Source organism: Budorcas taxicolor, chromosome 11 (assembly GCF_023091745.1).
Source record: "Budorcas taxicolor isolate Tak-1 chromosome 11, Takin1.1, whole genome shotgun sequence".
Taxonomy (NCBI): Eukaryota; Metazoa; Chordata; class Mammalia; order Artiodactyla; family Bovidae; genus Budorcas; species Budorcas taxicolor.
Genome location: NC_068920.1, coordinates 134580391 through 134600205, shown reverse-complemented (window position 1 = coordinate 134600205; position 19815 = coordinate 134580391). Strand labels below are relative to the sequence as shown.

The window sequence follows — 19815 nt, the reverse complement described above, 5'->3', positions numbered from 1 at the left end:
CACTTATCACTTTATCATTTACCTAATATTTTTATTATGTGCCTTCTCCAACTAGAAAATGACCTCTAGATTATTTGTCTTGTTCACTAACTGTTTATCTATCTCAAATACCAAGAACAATGTCTGGCCTGGCATTCAATAGATATCCAATAATTTCCTGAGTGAAAGAATGAATGAAAAGAGAAAAGAGTAACAGCAAGGTTATAGTCTGGAAATATAAAACTGTTAAGTTACCATGTATTACAGGAAAGGGGGAATGATGAATCATATCTACTAGGCTTCTTTTTTTTTTTCCCCCAAGAAATTTAAGCTCTTTTAGTATTAAACCAACGTACTGGGAGTAAAATTTTCAACTAAAATTATTAAGTATTATATTATTAAAACAAACATTTATTAAGAGGTAGAGGAAAACTTACTATGTCCTATGAGAATTTAATTAAGAAAAGGATAAGCAGATAAAGCTTTGACATTGTCCCATGGCAGCAATCAATTTCCCAAAAATTCCTCAGAAAAAAACAAGTTTACTATTTAATTCAGTTCAGTCGCTCAGTAGTGTCATTGCAACCCCATGGACTGCAGCACACCAGGCTTCCCTGTCCTTCACCAACTCCTGGAGCTTGCTCAAACTCATATCCTTCGAGTCGGTGATGCCTTCCAACCATCTCATCCTCTATCGTCCCCTTCTCCTCCCACCTTCAGTCTTTGGCAGCATCAGAGTCTTTTCCAATGAGGCAGTTCTTCGCATCAGGTGGCCAGAGTATTGGAGGTTCAGCTTCAGCATCAGTCCTTCCAATGAATATTCAGTTCCTTTAGGATTGATTGGTTTGATCTCCTAGCAGTCCAAGGACTCTCAAGAGTCTTCTCCAGCACCACAGTTCAAAAGCATCAATTCTTTGGCACTCAGCTTTCTTTATGGTCCAACTCTCACATCCATACATGATTACTGCATAAACCATAGCTTTGACTATATGAACCTTTGTAAGCAAAGTAATATCTCTGCTTTTTAATATGCTGTCTAGGTTGGTCATAGCTTTTCTTTCAAGGAGCAAATGTCTTTTAATTTCATAGCTGCAGTCACCATCTGCAGTGATTTTGGAGCCCAAGAAAATAAAGTCTGTCACGGTTTCCATTGTTTCCCCATCTATTTGCAATGAAGTGATAAAACCAGATGCCATGATCTTTGTTTTTTGAATGTTGAGTTTTAAGCCAGTTTTTTCACTTTCCTCTTTCACTTTCACCAAGAGGCTCTTTAGTTCCTCTTCACTTTCTGCCATAAGGGTGGTCTGAGGTTATTGATATTTCTCCCAGCAATCTTGATTTCAGCTTGTGCTTCACCCAGCCCAGCATTTCACATGATGTACTCTGCATAGAAGTTAAATAAGCAGGGTGACAATATATTAGCCTTGACACACTCCTTTCCCAATTTGGAACCAGTCCGTTGTTCCATGTCCAGTTCTAACTGCTGCCTCTTGACCTGCATACAAGTTTCTCAGGAGGCAGGTAAGGTGGTCTATTCCCATCTCTTGAAGAATTTTCCACACTTTGCTGTGATCCACACAGTCAAAGACTTTAGTGTAGTCAATGAAGCAGAAATAGATGTTTTTCTGGAACTCTCTTGCTTTTTCTATAATCCAACGGATGTTGGCAATTTGATCTCTGGTTCCTCTGCCTTTTCTAAATCCAGCCTGAACATCTGGAAGTTCTCAGTTCACGTTCTGTTGAAGCCTCATTTGGAGAATTTTGAGCATTACTTTACTAGCGTGTGAGATGAGTGCAATTGTGCGGTAGTTGGAGTTTTCTTTGGCGTTGCCTTTCTTTGGGATTGGAATGAAAACTGACCTTTTCGGGTCCTGTGGCCACTGCTGAGTTTTCCAAATTTGCTGGCATATTGAGTGCAGTGCTTTCACAGCATCATCTTTTAGCATTTGAAATAGCTCAGTTGGAATTCCACAACCTCCACTAGCTTTGTTTATAGTGATGCTTCCTAAGGCATCACTTGACTTCACACTCCAGGATGTCTAGCTGTAAGTGAGTGATCACACCATCACTCTCTCATTTTATTTGCTACTTCTTAAAGAATGAACACCATCCCCCCAAAAAACTATCTTTTCCTGTTCCATACATATCTGTAACATTAGTTCAACAAAGTAACTGTAGAACACTAGCTCAGACATAAAGTTAATGGAACAATCCATTTCAGAGGAAGTAAAGAATAAACAACCACCTTCAAAAAATATAAACCACACTCCTTTTACTTCTTTAAAAGTATATACAGTTACTGAACATCCTATATGATCCAATTTTTAAGTGCTAAAAGTCTAAGTTAAAAAAGAAAAAAAATGCTCGTAACAATGCAGAACAGAAAAAAGTCACTAAAAGTTATTTTATACAGTAAATGTTGCCCATAACATTTGTGTGTGACATAATATGTTAATAATATAATTAGCAATCTACTGTTCATTTTTCTTAACTTATTAAAGATAACTTTAGAGTTTATCAACTAAAATAGATTCCATGTAAAGAAGTAAATTTTCTTCCCTAAATTATATGGTCATTTTTATACTGACACATTTAATAAAATACAATACCAAAAATCACATTTGTTAATATCACCACACTATAGTCTCATCACTATAGTCTTTTAAGTGTTAGCAAGCTGTCAGCTCACAGTGACAAATATAAGTCATACAGCACCCTTTGAGAACTGCTGTGTGGCTTATAATCCATTTTGTTAAAAAAAAAATTCTAATTTTTTTCTTGAAAGTTTGAATTTCATCATTAGTAATAAAGTTTTACTTGAAAAAACCAAATTTTCACATGGATTATCATAACCAATAGACTATAAATTACAGGATTTATTTTCATTATATTTGTTCATGAATGAAAATTACTAGTTTATATCTGTGGTTGTCAACCTTGACTAGTCTTCTGAATAAACAATGAAAATAAATCAGAAATAGGTTACCAACAAACTTAGTGAATCAGAATCACTAAGTGGTGGTTTAATATCATAAACCAGTAATATCATACCAGTCATTCTGATAAACAAAAAAATTGAGAACTACTCAGTTAATAATGTATTTTCCTTTTGTTTAGTCACTAAGTCATGTCTGACTGTTTTGCAACCCCATGGACTGTAGCAATACTTTATACACTTCCCTTACTAGACTCTAAAACATCATAACTAGGCTAAATAGGTTATATTAAGTGTGATCACATGTCCTGGTTTAGGCCGCTTGCCTAAACAGCATATCTTTTCACTCTCAAAGGGTCTTGGTTTAGAAAATAGATGATATGACTATTCTAGAAATACTGAAATATAGCCTCTTTTGAAAGTTAAAAGTTGGTATTAGAGAAAATATCAATATTCCTTCCATAAAGAATTCCATAACTATACCAGTTCTACCATTACAATTCTAATATTCTGATAAACACACATATCTTAGACACACACAAAGAAAGCATTATGAGTACTGTTAAGATGGAGATTTGTCTGAAAGACTGAAAGTATAAACTATTCAAAGAGGCTATAAACTAGGAAAGGCAATAAAATTTTATGAAGCTACTTTTTAAGTAAAATACCAAACAGTGAAGGTTCACAAGCTAAGATGCCTCATTGACAGATACCCTTTCATTGCTTAAACCTTCTTAGTGAAAATGAATAGACAAATATGATTAGATAGAAGATCTTCATTAACTTTAAGCTTCTACTATTTATGCACATGTTCTAGAAACCAAAATTACTTGAAGACTACTAAAAATCACACCTATGAAGCATGCAAACCTCCAAGTACTTGGGAATTCATTTCAAGATAAAAGTTACCAAATCCATAACCTCTAACAAAAGGTCAACTATGTTTTCGGTTCTTCATCAAAACCCTGCTTACTCTTTTGTTAGGCATAAATTTCACTCTACTGAACCCATACATGTTAAAACATCTTTGGGATACATAAGTGGTAACTTCATAATGAATTTAAAGTGTATTGCTATTTCATTCCTGTTTGAAGACTTGCATTTGATTTTTTTTAATGTGAATTGGTTTCTTAAATGAAATAAATGTCACAAACAAATTAGAAGTCAGTTAATTATAATTAATTATCATTTTTATGTCACTCTCCAGGAAGAAAATAGTATATATATATATAAGCAGATTCTAAACCAGCAAAGCCACCCCCAAAAAAGGCAAGAGAAGTTTTTCAGTCCTATAACAAAGTATTTCTTAAAATTTTTTTAACTTAAGAAACTGACTAAAAGCTAAAATAAATAACCTGGTAAAATGAGAAGTAGTGGCCTTTGGAAATTAAAAAGAAAACTGAGAATCTAATATTTAGGATGATGAATTAAGAGTATATAATATTTCAGATGGTAGATAGGGTAATAAAAAGTAGTTTTTAGATTACTCAGGGAATTTCCAAGATTATCTGAAGACTTCTGCTTATTTCAGTTAAGGATCATTCTGTGACAAATTCACAGACCAATCAACAAAGACTTTCCATTCTAATCTATACTCTAACACAATATCATAAAAGTAGCAGGAAATAAAAGGGGTCAAATTTTCAAAAAGGGCAAAGACTGGATTTTGTACCAAATACCACCCTCTCCCATAAAGCAGCACAAGGCTTTGCAAAGGTCAAGCCAAATTTACATGAAATGGGTTTGGCGCATGCTCTCTTATACCAGGCAAAGCTTAAACTGGAGTAGTGCTGGAGAGATTTACGTTTTCTCCTCACCAGAAGATGTCGAGGTCTTTGTGGTTCAAAAGCTGAGGTATGCTGCTTCGGAGATGGAGGTCCCTGTGGATGAAGAGGATAATTCGGATGTAGCTAACTGAATGGACTAATGTTCTATTTAAGTTTTAATTATTTGATGGTGGACCACAATGATTTTTTAACTAAGTTGTTCTTTTTGGTTTTGGTAACTTTAAACTTTTCCCAAGTAGACTGTTGATTGTTAGTGGACTTATTAGGGGAACTTCTTCATAATACTTAAAAAATTCATGGAGAGATTTTTTTAATCTATATTTTTGAGAGAATGAGAGAAAAATAGACAAAAGACAGAAAAAGAATGAAAATACCTGCGTGTATATTCAGCTGCTTAATACTATATTCATTTTTATTTCAGACCTAATTAGTGCCAAACTCCTGAATTCTAAAACCTATGCATTCCATCTCCTATGTATGCACATAAAATACTCTCACCGTATCCTTTTAGGGCAATAGTGTTCATTCACTCTGTAGATCTTCTACTCTGTGAATAATTTAACATTAACTTGGAGAGTTTAACATTTAGGGAAATATAGCAGATGTCATTAAGTATTTTCTTTGAAGACTCCTCTCACTCAACTTCTTTCTACACCACCAGAATGAAGATGAGTCCATCATGTAATCTGCGAAGTAAAAGACTACAGTTCTGCCCTATACATGGATCTTTACCTCTTGTTTAAGCTTATTTTTCTTAGTAAAATTTCTGAAAGGGAACAGTTCCTAAAAGGAGACACTGTAATAAGATTGGAAATCCAGCATTCAATGAAAGGCATTATTACTACGGAGCTTTGTTAATCGAAACACCTAATGGCAGCTAAAATTCTAATTTAGAAGTGTTCAAACTTCAAGTGAAATGTTTAAAGTAATTTTTTACATTTGAAGGCAAAGCCATCTATTGCACAAAAATATAACTATACTCATTCACATTCCAAATATAACGGGAAAGGGAGGCTGAGCAGAACAAACAATGACAATCAAAAATTCAAATAGTAGCACTCACCAACACATTTTTCAGCCAATTCACCTAAAAAAGCATCTGACAATTTTGGATTCCAGTCCCTGGTATGGATCTGTAAAATGTGTTTTCTTGCCTAAGAAGAAAAGCACAGATAAATAAAATCTTGCCTAAGGAGAAAAATACAAATAAAATATCATCAACCCCAAAATGTATCAGATGGAACAAATTCATCAACTAACCATATCCCAGAAAAGCAACTGTTTATTTTAAAAGAAGCATGAACAGCTTGGCATCCGTGTTAACTCTGATTCCCATAATAACCCTGTGAGCTATGTAGTAGAGATCCTTGTTTCACAAACTAGGACATGTATTAATCTGAGAGGTAAAAGAACTTGACCTAGGACTAGAACTCAAAACTAAATTTCACTTTCCTCCACATCATTTTTACCATCTGAAAATGCATAAACCAAAAACTTCAATGCATTATAATAACCATAACTTTTAAACAAACTATATATTTAGATTTCTCAGGTCCTTTTAGTTCTAATATGCATAAAGTGTCATTAGAAGTTGAAGTTTTTGATTAAGTAAAAAGATATAATATACACTGTCATATAAGTTCATGAATGCTTTCACACTTAATACATAACAAGATAATCTCCATGAATAGTAATTGAATTCACTGAAAAAAACAAAGGTTTTAACAATTTTACCTTGATTTTTTTCTTTCAAAATAGCATTCTCTACCTTAAATCTAACTGTGTAACACAATAAAAATTTTAACATCTTGGTCCCAAATTAAATTTCTTTTTCTCCCACAGTAAAAAAAGAAACACTTAAGTATAAGAATCCATAATCAGCTGAAAAGTCACATCAGAATGTTTTTTTCACATTTGCCTTCTTTCAGGGGAAAAACAACACTTTCTAAAATTGAATGTCCTTATTGCCTCAACACTGCTACTTGAGTTTCTTAAGACTATGAAAAAGCAAATTATAACCAAGATAAAATTATTATTGGCTTGGTGAAGAATCTGGGATCTAGCACCAAGACAAAAAGAACTTGGAAGTTATCAGGATAAATTTTGCTCAAAAGTTGACAAAATCTGGAATCAGTAGCTATTGCTTCAATTCCAAGGTCTAAGCTGGCCATTCAGCTACCAAAAATAAACCAATGCTATAACAAATATTTTCTTTCATATATATAGGACTTGACATATGTGCGTTTGAGCAAGCTCTGGGAGATGGTGAAAAACAGGGAAGCCTGGTGTGTACACACACACACACACACATACTTCATAATCAAATGAGAAATAAATCTTAGTATATTGAAAACAGAAACTGTTACCTTTTGATCTGGAAGGTTGAAAAGAAATTCTCTGTCAAAACGACCAGGTCTCCTAAGAGCAGGATCTATAGAATCAAGTCTATTTGTAGCACCAATAACAACAATTTCGCCCCTATTGTCTAATCCATCCATAAGAGCAAGGAGGGTTGACACTATAGAGCTGTAAGAAAATTTTAAAGAGGAAAGAAAGAAAAAGTTGCAAAACCTGCTGCTTATACTAACTTTTATCAGTCTTAAAGATTTTTATATCCATGTTCAAAAGTGAAACTAAGTTCCAATTAACTTTCTCATATTGTTCTAAACAGGTTTAAGTCTTCTGAAGATATGGCTGACATATAATACACTGGATATGTTTAAAGAACACAAATTGCTGAATTTTGAGTATGTGAAACTATCACCATTAAGGAAAAAAGTAATATTTATCATGCTCCTCTTTGCACCCTTCGTAATCCATCCCCACTGCTCCTCCTTGACCTCTACCCAATCCCTTGGAAACTACTGATCCAAGTTCTGTCACTATACATTAGCTTGCATTACCTAAAATTTTATATAAATGAGATCACATGGTAAATACTTTTTTCTTCTGGATTCATTCCCTCAGCTTGATTATTTGAAATTTATCACACTGTTGGTTTATTTTTGTTGTTGTTCAGTAGCTCAATCTTGTCTGACTCTTCGAGACCCCATGGACTGCAGCACATCAGGCTTCCCTGTTCTTCACCATCTCCTGGAGCTTGCTCAAACTCACATACATCAAGTCGGTGATGTCATCCAACCATCTCATTCTCTGTTGTCCCCTTCTCCTCCTGCCTTCAATCTTTCCCAGCATCAGGTTCTTATCTAACGAGTCAGCTCTTCGTATCAGGTGGCCAAAGTACTGGAGCTTCAGCTTCAAACATCAGTCCTTCCAATGAATATTCAGGATTGATTTCCTTTAGGATTGACTGGTTTGATCTCCTTGCAATCCAAGGGACTCTCTAGAGTCTTCTCCCAACACCACAGCCCAAAGGCATCAATTCTTCAGCAGTCAGCCTTTTTTATTGTCCAAATCTGACATCCACACATGACTAGTGGAAAAACCATAGCTTTGACTATAGGGACCTTTGTAGGCAAAGTAATGTCTCTGCTTTTTAATATGCTGTCTAGGTTGGTCATAGCTTTTCTTCCAGGGAGCAAGCATCTTTTAATTTCATGGTTGCAGTCATCATCTGCAATAATTTTGGAGCCCAAGAAACTAAAGTCTGTCACTGTTTCCATTGTTTCCCCATCTATTTGCATGAAGTGATGGGACCAGATGCCATGATCTTTGTTTTCTGAATGTTGAGTTTTAAGCCAGTTTTTTCACTCTCCTCTTTCACCTTCATCAAGAGGCTCTTTAATTTCTCTTCGCTTTCTGCCATAAGGGTTGTATCATCTGCATATTTGAGGTTATTGTTATTTGTCCCAGCAATCTTTATTCCACTTTCTGCTTCATCCAGCCTGGCATTTCACAAGATGTACTCTGCATACAAGTTAAATTAGCAGGGTGACAATATACAGCCTTGATGTACTCCTTTCCCAATTTAGAACCAGTCCATTGTTCTCATATCCAGTTCTAATTGTTGCTTCTTGACCTGCATACAGGTTTCTCAGGAGGCAGGTAAGGTGGTCTATTCCCATCTCTTGAAGAATTTTCCACAGTTTGTTGTGACCCACAGTCAAAGGCTTTGGCATAGTCAATAAAGCAGAAGTAGATGTTTTTCTGGAATTCTCTTGCTTTTTCCATGATCCAATGGATGTTGGCAATTTGATCTCTGGTTCCTCTGCCTTTTCTAAATCCAGCTTGAACATCTGGAGGTTCTTGGTTCACATACTTAGCTTGAAGGATTTTGAGCATTACTTTGCTAACATGTGAAATTGTTTGTTTAACAAGAGTTTATTCCTTTTCATTGCTAAAACAATATTCCATTTTATGATATATCCCAAATTGTTGATATACATGTTGATGAACATTTAGACTGTTTCCAATTTTTGGTTATTACCCAAAAATACTGTGCACATTCACATACAGGTTATGAAAATTTTCCCACAGGTTTTTTCCTGAAAGTTTTATACTTTAACCTCTTGAGCTTAAGCTTTTATCCTCTTAATCTTTAATGTTTACAAAATCTAAAACAACATCATATTTTGTATTCCTAAATACTGCTTTATCAATGTCTTTTTTATCATGGCCAATTATGCCAGAGGTTGGTTTCAATTTTATATTTTTCAAAAAAGCAACTTTTTAATTTCTTGATTTCTGTGTATCTTTGTTTACAGTTCATATACTATTAGTTTTAATTTTTATTTCACTAGTACCATAGATTATTTAGAATTACAGCAATAGCTGTTGATAACAGATATAAAATTTTCTGCTTGTCTTTTTGTTATCTCTTACATTTTGTATATTACTAAACTTTGGAAATTAGTTGTGATTTAAGGCATAATATACGATAAGTTTTTATAAATGATGTTTAAAACTAGTGTTCATTCTATATTACCTTAAATAAGTATGCACACAAGATCAGATTCATATAACACAGCTGCTCAAATAATCTACAGAGAATTTATTTTATGCTCCTTTATTCTATTAATTACCAAGAAGTACATGATCTCTTTCACAATGATGATCAGTTTGACTCTTTCTTTGCAGTTCTGTCAATTTTTGTTTTATACAGTTTGAAATATAGTAATTAGGGAATTACAGATTTTAAACAATTACATCTTTTAATAAGTCGAAGCTTTTATCATTATAAGGGGGTCCTCTTTATATTTATAATAATGCTTTCCATCTTACAGACAATTTTGCCTAATATAGCAATAGTAGCTTTCTGTTAGTATTTACTTGATAAATTTTGCACCATTTATGAATTTGATTATTTCAGGCATTTTATATAAACGAAGGTTCCAAATGGTGGGGGAAAGGCAAGCAAAAGCTTAGTCACAAATATTCACAGGGACAAGAGAAACAAAAATATATTTTAAGAAATAAAATATTATAAAAACAGTACAGCTATGACGAAAATTAGAAGCTCACAAATTTAAGCAGCTCAATTCAGAATAGGAAAATCCTACCTACAAACATCAGAGGACAGAGGAGCCTGGCAGGTAATAGACCATAGGGTCACAAAGAGTTAGACACAACAGAGTGACTGAGCACACACATGTGCATACACACACATACACACACACTCATGCACACACGTGTTATAAGAAAAAAGTCTTCCTCAAGGAAACAGTTCGCATCTTACAAGCCTCACAGCACTAATTCAAGGGTTAAGTCTTAGTACTATGTTAACATATGAACTCAACATAATCAGATTAGGAAATATTACCTGTGGATCTGATCTTGCCTGCTAGAGCGCACTGGAGCTAATCCATCTATTTCATCAAAAAATATTATAGAAGGTCTCATCAAATATGCCTAGGATAAAAAGAAAGCAAGTATTGTATTAGTTTTCATTTTTAATTTAATTACTATGTTTTTTAATAAGTAACAGAAGTAAATAGGTAATATAAGCAAATGGTATAACATGCAGCAGGTAAGAAAGATTATAGAGGAAAAAGAAAAGCTCCTATCTTCTCAGTCTCCAATCACAAGGTAGTGATTAAAGTTACCTACCCAGTAGGTAACTACTGTTTTCAATGTGTTTATTCTGCCATACATGTCATTTATACACATGCACATACATGTATTTTTAAACATACTATTTTATTAAACACATTTAAACACACTATTCATATTGCTTTTATCATATAACACAGACTATTTTATGTGAATGACATTTTAATTAGCTTCCATGTAAGGATATAAGAAAAGCATTCCTATAAATTCTAATATAATTTAAGAAAAAGCAAGGTCATTCTATGAAAACTTCAAGCAAAAGGAAGGTGAAGAATCTAAACCTGAAGAAATTAATACCAACAAAGGATGACAATAATTTTAGAGAGAGGTTTGGCTTAAAATGTCCAGGTGGACTGGAGAGGGCTCACTGGACCCCAATCCTTGAAGCTAGATCACTGGATTCAAATCATATGTGCACAGGATAGGGAGGGTGAATTACAAGGATTCATGGAGTGGCATCAGATGACCAAGAACATAGGAGTGGATTCCTGCCCCAACCCATCCACATTCATGTGGATTTTTTAAATTCAACTTGATTGGCTATTCTGAAGATTTTTTTCCCCTATTTTTGATGACTGGAGCCCTAAAGACACACAATGGAATTGTGTTTTGCATTTTTTGGTAAAAGGAACAAAGGGAGGACCTGGAAATACACACTGGAGCAATCTTCTGGGAAGGATTCAGCATGAGTAGATGGTAAACTTTAAAAGTGAAAGTGGGAATTTGTTTAAAACAATAAATCACTAAGTCATTTCTAGGGCTTCCCTGGTGGTTCAGAGGTCAAGAATCTGCCTGCAATTCAAGAGACACGTTCAATCCCTGAATCAGGAAGCTCTCCTGGAGGGAAATGGTAACGCACTCCAGTATTCTTGCCTGGGAAATCCCATGGACAGAGAAGTCTAGCAGGTTATAGTCTATGGGGTCACAAAGAATCAGATACGACTTAGCAACTAAAACAACAACAAAAGTCACTTCTAAGTTTAAAGAATACAAAATTGGGGTTGAAGATTAAGTAGTTTTGCAACTGGCTATGCCATTTTTCCTCTGAAAAAACTATATTTTAAAAACTAAAAATCATAGTCAAGGTAATAGAAGAAGTACTTTCTTCTGACCAAGAGGTAGCAGACAAGTTTACAGACACCATTAAGAAAACCACTGATGAGAAAGAGTATCTGTCTGAACAGGTTTTTAATGCAGACAACAGTGCCCCATTCACATTTATTAGTAAAGAAGAGAAATGAGCACCAGGATTTGTTTCTTTGTTATCAACACATGAATCGTGATACCTAATAAATATGAATTTCTTTTTCATATTATTTTTTCATTTTTGATGTATACTATAGTATGTATAACATCTACAGTATTTTGTATTATAGAAGACAACATTGACATAGGTTGAGAGAGAATTCAACTTATATTCAGGCAATGTAAAACTTTGGTTTTGGTAAATATAGTACAGTATTGCAAATCTCATGATTTTTCTTAACATTTTCTTCTCTCTAGCTTACTTTACTGTAAGAATGCAGAATATAATACATAATACAAAATATGCATGTTACCTGTTTATATTATTAGTAAGGCTTCCTATCAACATTAGGCAGTTAGTAGTTAAGTTTGGGGGGAGTCAAAAATTATACACCAATTTTCAACTGCATGGAAGTTGGTGCCCCTAACCCCTGTATGGTTCAAGAGTCAACTATACACACTTCCTTTCAGGAAAAATTTACATTAATCCAATTAGATAGGCATTATTTACTCCATTTTACAGAAGAGGCAATAAGGATCAGATGCTTTCAGTTACTTAAAGTTATATACTTAATAGGGCTTCCCTGGGGGCTCAAATGGAAAAGAATCTGCCTGCAATGCAGGAGACCCATGTTCAGTCCCTGGGTCAGGAAGATCCCCTAGAAAAGGGAATGGCTACCCACTCCAGTATTCCTGCCTGGAGAATTCTATGGACAGAGGAGCCTGGTGGGCTATGGTCCATGGAGTCACAAAGAATCAGACATGACTGAGAGACTAACACTTTCACCTTCACATATACTTAATAGTAAAGTCAGATATGAACTAACATTTTTCTGACACCAAAGGCCAAACTCTTAGCCAATACATTGTATAGTCAACCCTCAGTATCTGCTGGGGGGCATTGGTTCCAAGGCTCCCCAGAGATACCAAAATACAAGGATAGTTAAGTTCCTTATATGAAATAGCATAGTACTATCAGCCCTATATATTGACAAATTCCACATCTGTGAACTCAACCAATATGAGATTAAATTGTTGCCTGAATCTGTGGATGCAGAACCGGCAGATATGGAAGGCCAACTGCACCTCCTTCATCTCATTTAGAGTACAGATTATATCCTTAATTTAGGAATGTAGATTCTTGTCATTTAAAAAGACATATAATGACTACACGCAGTTTTTTAAAAAAAGAAAGAAAACATTTCAAATCTATTGCCCACAAAGAAACAGAAATGAAACACGAATAAAGTAAATACAGATTTAAAAAGCAGCATGGAGACTCCCCGGTGGTCCAGTGGTTAAGATTTCACCTTCCAATGAAGGGGGTGTGGCTTTTATCCCTGGTAAGGGAGTTAAAGATCCCACATGCCTCGCAGCCAAAATAACCAAAACATAAAACAAAAGCAATACTATAAAAAGCAGCATGATTTATGCTATGGTTTTTAATAAAACCAAGAAACATTCCTACACCCAGTATCAAGTTGCAAAAAGTATAACACTGTCAAAAACTTAAAATTAAGTCATGGGACAATTTGCCAGTATTCCCCAAGCTGCTGCTGCTACTGCTAAGTCGCTTCAGCCATGTCCGACTCTGTGCGACCCCATAGACGGCAGCCCACCAAGCTCCCCCATCCCTGGGATTCTCTAGGCAAGAACACTGGAGTGGGTTGCCATTTCCTTCTCCAATGCATGAAAGTGAAAAGTCAAAGTGAAGTCGCTCAGTCGTGTCTGACTCTTAGCGACCCCATGGACTGCAGCCTACCAGGCTCCTCTGTCCATGGGATTTTCTAGGCAAGAGTACTGGAGTGGGGTGCCATTGCCCTCTCCAATACCCAAGCTGATTCTCCCCAAATCCACCAATGTTATTTTACATTATTTTCTAATTACTATGAAATCCTCTTGAAACATGAAGACTGCATATATTTGACTTCTCAATAGACACTGAACACCTTGAAGTTAACAATTTTACTTTATCCCTCTATCTAGACCCACTATCTAGAACATAGCAGTCTTTAACATGGATACCAATAGCAACTAAAAATAATATTTGAAATGCTTTACCAATTAGGTAGAACTTTGATACACATCAACTCAGTAATGGGTATTCAACAAATGCTTGCTCTAAGCATTTTTAAAGTGTCATGTGAATCTCCTTAGACATAACAAGATATAAGTTGCATTGCAATGTATGAATGACTTCCTTCAGTACCCCAATTAATTAAAAAGTGAATTTATATCAGGACTAATTTTTATAAGTATTAGGAAATGGTATTCTAAAAGTTAGTTATAAATAAAGATAGCCCAAATGATATTCACTTACCTTACTCAGTCTTTTAAAAGCATTCATTTAATACTGAATTCTTCTAGCATATTTGTAACTCATGAAAATAATATACTGCTTTGTGATATTTCTTGCACAGATATTTAACTTTTTATGCTTGTTCTAGTCCCTCCGTTAGATTATAATCTATATGGGATATCTAGGGATCTTAAAAGCACTTAACATGGTATTTATTATATGTCAAGTTGCTACCTCAATAAATATTTTGTAAATCATCTTAAATTAGTACTAGTGAAACTGCTATTAAATACCTCTAAGACATACAAATTCTAATTACTGATCCTAATTTTAACATACTGATTGGTAAATATGACTTGTTATGAACAGTTTGTATAATATTTATAGACCAAGTATATAAAGTATTAAGAAGATATTCCCACATTAGTTGACTTCACTTACCTGATCAAAAAGAAGCCTAAGCTGCCGCTCAGATTCACCAACCCACTTACTCAGACAATCCGCTCCTTTTCGCATAAAAAAAGCCACCTTTTTGTCTCCCTGACTGCACTCGTTAGCTAATGCTCTGGCGACCAAGGTTTTACCTGTGCCAGGAGGACCATAAAACAAACAGCCTCTAGAGGAAGAGAGTCAATAAAAGTAAATTAGTGTTACCATTAGCACTAATAATCAATTTAAAAGCATGCACCTCCCGTATAAGTTTGAATTAATGTATATAGATTATTATTAGACACCAACAAAGCCTTTTGTAGTCCACAGACAAAAGTCTCACTTTGCTGAGAGTTTTCAAGGATATTCTCAAACAATCAAGCTTCAGGATGCAAGAAATAGCTCAATCAGGGTACACAGTAATTTGGCAAAATATTAAAAGCATTTGCCCTGTGACCCAGAAATTTCACATTTTTTACAAAATCATGTAGAAATACTCAAAAGAATGTTATAGACTTTCTTACAAAGTCTAAATGCTCTCTATTAGTAAGGGACAAATACACCACTATATTTATAAATTAAACACTAGTATGATGTCAAATAGAATAATACACACAATATTTATTAACATGAGGTATCTATATTATAGAGTGAAAAATAAAGTTACATAGGGGCATTATTGAGTAATCTCATTTATATTAAATGTTTAAATGCACACAATACAGGCAAAATCATAAACAATATATGTATATACGTATAAAAGAAAGTTATAAAGAATATAAAAATTGTTCATCTCTAAAGAGGAGGATTACTTTTAGCTTATAACACATTTTGTTTATAACTCCATTATTTAAAGTTTCTTATTAATGGTTTCTTTTAAATTTACTATTTTTTAATTGTCACTGAATCCAATGAATATGATTAATATTGATCATATTCATTGGATCATATCACATAAAAAGTAAATAAATTTTATTATGATTCATAAGAGCCACTGTAGAATTACAGGCCAACATTTAACTCACTCAAATAGAAGATGACTCTTTAAAAGATTTTTTACATCCTTAAAAGCATGAAAAACAAATTAGAACCAAATCTCTTAAATAAAAAAGGATATTTAGCAGTTTAAATTGAAGTCTATGTGTACATCTTCAGAATATTTTATTCTACCCAATTTCCTCTGACATAATTTCTCAGTCTTTTCTAATAACTAGCTAACCACCTCATGATCAGACACAATTAATCTGATCATAAAAATAAATTATCAAGTTTACCATTTCAAAAATACCACATCACTGAGTCAAAGAAACACTTCACTGAAACTGTGCTTTCAAAGACTAAACAACATATAGTATCAAACCCAATGCTATTAGGAGACCAAATTAAGGAAAATCTAGTTGGGCAATCCACTTGTATACTCAAGGCCTCCATAAAGAGTCTCTCATCCTACATCTGAGTCTTAAATGCTGAAATATAAACTTCAAGTACCACAGCTTTTGAGCTCTAAATAATAAACTTTCATTCCTAATTCTCATTGATAGAACATATCAAATAAATATACATAAAATATTTATAAATAATATTTAGATTTATAATTACTTACTAATTGAAATTTGATAAATTAACAATAACAATAATAAACATCTAGCATTACTAACCTTGGAGGCTGAATTTTAAATTTTTCAAAAATTTCTGGATACAAAAGTGGGAATACCACCATTTCCTTTAGTGCATGAATATGATGACTCAATCCACCTATGCTATCAAACCGCACCTTGGAAAGAAGGGGAAATGTTTAGTACAAAATAATTTTAATTGTATATAGGTTTCTTTTTAAATTATGAGATAATGATTGCAAAATACATGCCTTCAGCAGGAACTGAAGTTTAAATATAAAGTTCATATATAAACAGAATTCAAAAAATTATACTTTAGGGAATCCCTTGGCAGTATGGTGGTTAGGACACCACACTTCCACTGCAGGGAGCACAGATTCAATCCTTGATGGGGGAACTAAGATCCCACAAGCTGTGTGCAAAAAAAAAAAAAAAAAAGGTATTTCTAGAAAACCATTTACAAAACTTACTGATTTATCAATATTCATTGGATCAACATCAGCCAAGCTTGCGCCCACTTTAACACGTTCTCGGAGAATACCACCAGCTAAATCTTCTGCTCTTAAGTTCATAGGCAAACACCTGAAATTCATAAAAATTTAAGTAGATAGCATTAAAAAGTTACATGTTTTTAATATCATAAACAAGTTTTAAAGCTTTGACACATTTTTAAATTTTTTTTTATTGAAGGATAATTGCTTTACAGAATTTTGTTGTTTTCTGTCAAACGTCAACATCAATCAGCCATCAGTCCAGTTCAGTTCAGTTGCTCAGTCGTGTCCGACTCTTTGCGACCCCATGAATTACAGCACGCCAGGCCTCCCTGTCCATCACCACCTCCTGGAGTTCACTCAGACTCACGTCCACCAAGTCAGTGATGCCATCCAGCCATCTCATCCTCTGTCGGCCCCTTCTTCTCCTGCCCCCAATCCCTCCCAGCCTCAGAGTCTTTTCCAATGAGTCAAATCTTTGCATGAGGTGGCCAAAGTACTGGAGTTTCAGCTTTAGCATCATTCCTTCCAAAGAAATCTCAGGGCAGATCTCCTTCAGAATGGACTGGTTGGATCTCCTTGCAGTCCAAGGGACTCTCAAGAGTCTTCTCCAACACCACAGTTCAAAGGCATCAATTCTTCAGTGCTCAGCCTTCTTCACAGTCCTACCAACTCTCACATCCATACATGACTACTGGAAAAACCATAGCCTTGACTAGACAGACCTTAGTCGGCAAAGTAATGTCTCTGCTTTGGAATATGCTATCTAGATTGGTCATAACTTTTCTTCCAAGGAGTAAGCGTCTTTTGATTTCATGGCTCCAATCACCATCTGCAGTGATTTTGGAGCCCAAAAAAATAAAGTCTGACACGGTTTCCACTGTTTTCCCATCTATTTCCCATGGAGTGATGGGACCAGATGCCATGATCTTCGTTTTCTGAATGGTGAGCTTTAAGCCAACTTTCTCACTCTCCTCTTTTATTTTCATCAAGAGGCTTTTTAGTTCCTCTTCACTTTCTGCCATAAGGGTGGTGTCATCTGCATATCTGAGGTTATTGATATTTCTCCTGGCAATTTTGATTCCAGCTTGTGTTTCTTCCAGTCCAGCATTTCTCATGATGTACTCTGCATAGAAGTTAAATAAGCAGGGTGACAATATACAGCCTTAACATACTCCTCTTCCTATTTGGAACAAGTCTGTTGTTCCATGTGCAGTTCTAACTGTTGCTTCATGGCCTGCATACAGATTTCTCAAGAGGCAGGTCAGGTGGTCTGGTATTCCCATCTCTTTCAGAATTTTCCACAGTTGATTGTGATCCACACAGTCAAAGGCTTTGGCATAGTCAATAAAGCAGAAATAGATGTTTTTCTGGAACTCTCTTGCTTTTTTGATGATCCAGCGGATGTTGGCAATTTGATCTCTGGTTCCTCTGCCTTTTCTAAAACCAGCTTGAACATCAGGAAGTTCATGGTTCACATATTGCTGAAGCCTGGCTTGGAGAATTTTGAGCATTACTTTACTAGCATGTGAGATGAGTGCAATTGTGCAGTAGTTTGAGCATTCTTTGGCATTGCCTTTCTTTGGGATTGGAATGAAAACTGACCTTTTCCAGTCCTGTGGCCACTGCTGAGTGTTCCAAATTTGCTGGCATATTGAGTGAAACACTTTCACAGCATCGTCTTTCAGGATTTGAAATAGCTCAGCTGGAATTCCATCACCTCCACTAGCTTTGTTCGTAGTGATGCTTTCTAAGGCCCACTTGACTTCACATTCCAGGATGTCTGGCTCTAGATGAGTGATCACACCATCGTGATTATCCGGGTCGTGAAGATCTTTTTTGTACAGTTCTGTGTATTCTTGCCATCTCTTCTTAATATCTTCTGCTTCTGTTAGGTCCATACCATTTCTGTCCTTTATCGAGCCCATCTTTGCATGAAATGTTCTCTTGATATCTCTAATTTTCTTGAAGAGATCTCTAGTCTTTCCCATTCTGTTGTTTTCCTCTATTTCTTTGCATTGATCACTGAAGAAGGCTTTCTTATCTCTTCTTGCTATTTTTTGGAACTCTGCATTCAGATGCTTATATCTCCTTTTCTCCTTGGCTTTTCGCTTCTCTTGTTTTCATAGCTATTTGTAAGGCTTCCCCAGACAGCCATTTTGCTTTTTTGCATTTCTTTTCCATGGGGATGGTCTTGATCCCTGTCTCCTGTATAATGTCACAAACCTCATTCCATAGTTCATCAGGCACTCTATCTATCAGATATAGGCCCTTAAATCTATTTCTCACTTCCACTGTATAATCATAAGGGATTTGATTTAGGTCAGACCTGAATGGTCTAGCGGTTTTCCCTGCTTTCTTCAATTTCAGTCTGAATTGGGTAATAAGGAGTTCATGATCTGAGCCACAGTCAGCTCCTGGTCTTGTTTTTGTTGACTGTATAGAGCTTCTCCATCTTTTGCTACAGAGAATATAATCAATCTGATTTCGGTGTTGACCATCTGGTGATGTCCATGTGTAGAGTCTTCTCTTGTGTTGTTGGAAGAGGGTGTTTGCTATGATCAGTGCATTTTCTTGGCAAAACTCTATTAGTCTTTGCCCTGCTTCATTCCGCATTTCAAGGCCAAATTTGCCTGTTACTCCAGGTGTTTCTTGACTTCCTACTTTTGCATTCCAGTCCCCTATAATGAAAAGGGCATCTCTTTTGTGTGTTTAGTTCTAAAAGGTCTTGTAGGTCTAGGTATACATATATCCCCTCCCTTTTGAACCTCCCTCCCATCTCCCTCCCCATCCCAACCCTCTAGGTTGATACAGAGCCCCTGTTTGAGTTCCCTGAGCCATACAGGAAATTCCCACTGGCTATCTATTTTACATATGGTAATATAAGTTTCTATGTTATTCTTTCCATACATCTTATCCTCTCCTCCTCTCTCCCCATGTCCATAAGTCTCTTCTCTGTTTCTCTGTCGCTGCCCTGTAAGTAAATTCTTCAGTACCATTCTTCTAGATTCCGTATATATGTGCT

The 19815-nt window shown here is 35.2% G+C and overlaps 1 protein-coding gene across 1 annotated transcript in view; it reads right to left on the bottom strand.

Annotated features, from left to right (window-relative positions):
• Positions 1 to 19815, bottom strand: part of ATAD2B (ATPase family AAA domain containing 2B) — a 125479-nt gene that overhangs the window by 64507 nt on the left and 41157 nt on the right. The window contains exons 10-15 of the mRNA XM_052648748.1: positions 16770 to 16881; positions 16342 to 16457; positions 14696 to 14870; positions 10421 to 10509; positions 7068 to 7227; positions 5765 to 5855 (exon numbers count right to left, since the gene is read on the bottom strand). Coding sequence (XP_052504708.1) covers positions 5765 to 5855; positions 7068 to 7227; positions 10421 to 10509; positions 14696 to 14870; positions 16342 to 16457; positions 16770 to 16881 — 743 coding nt within the window. The remainder of the gene's footprint in view (positions 1 to 5764; positions 5856 to 7067; positions 7228 to 10420; positions 10510 to 14695; positions 14871 to 16341; positions 16458 to 16769; positions 16882 to 19815) is intronic.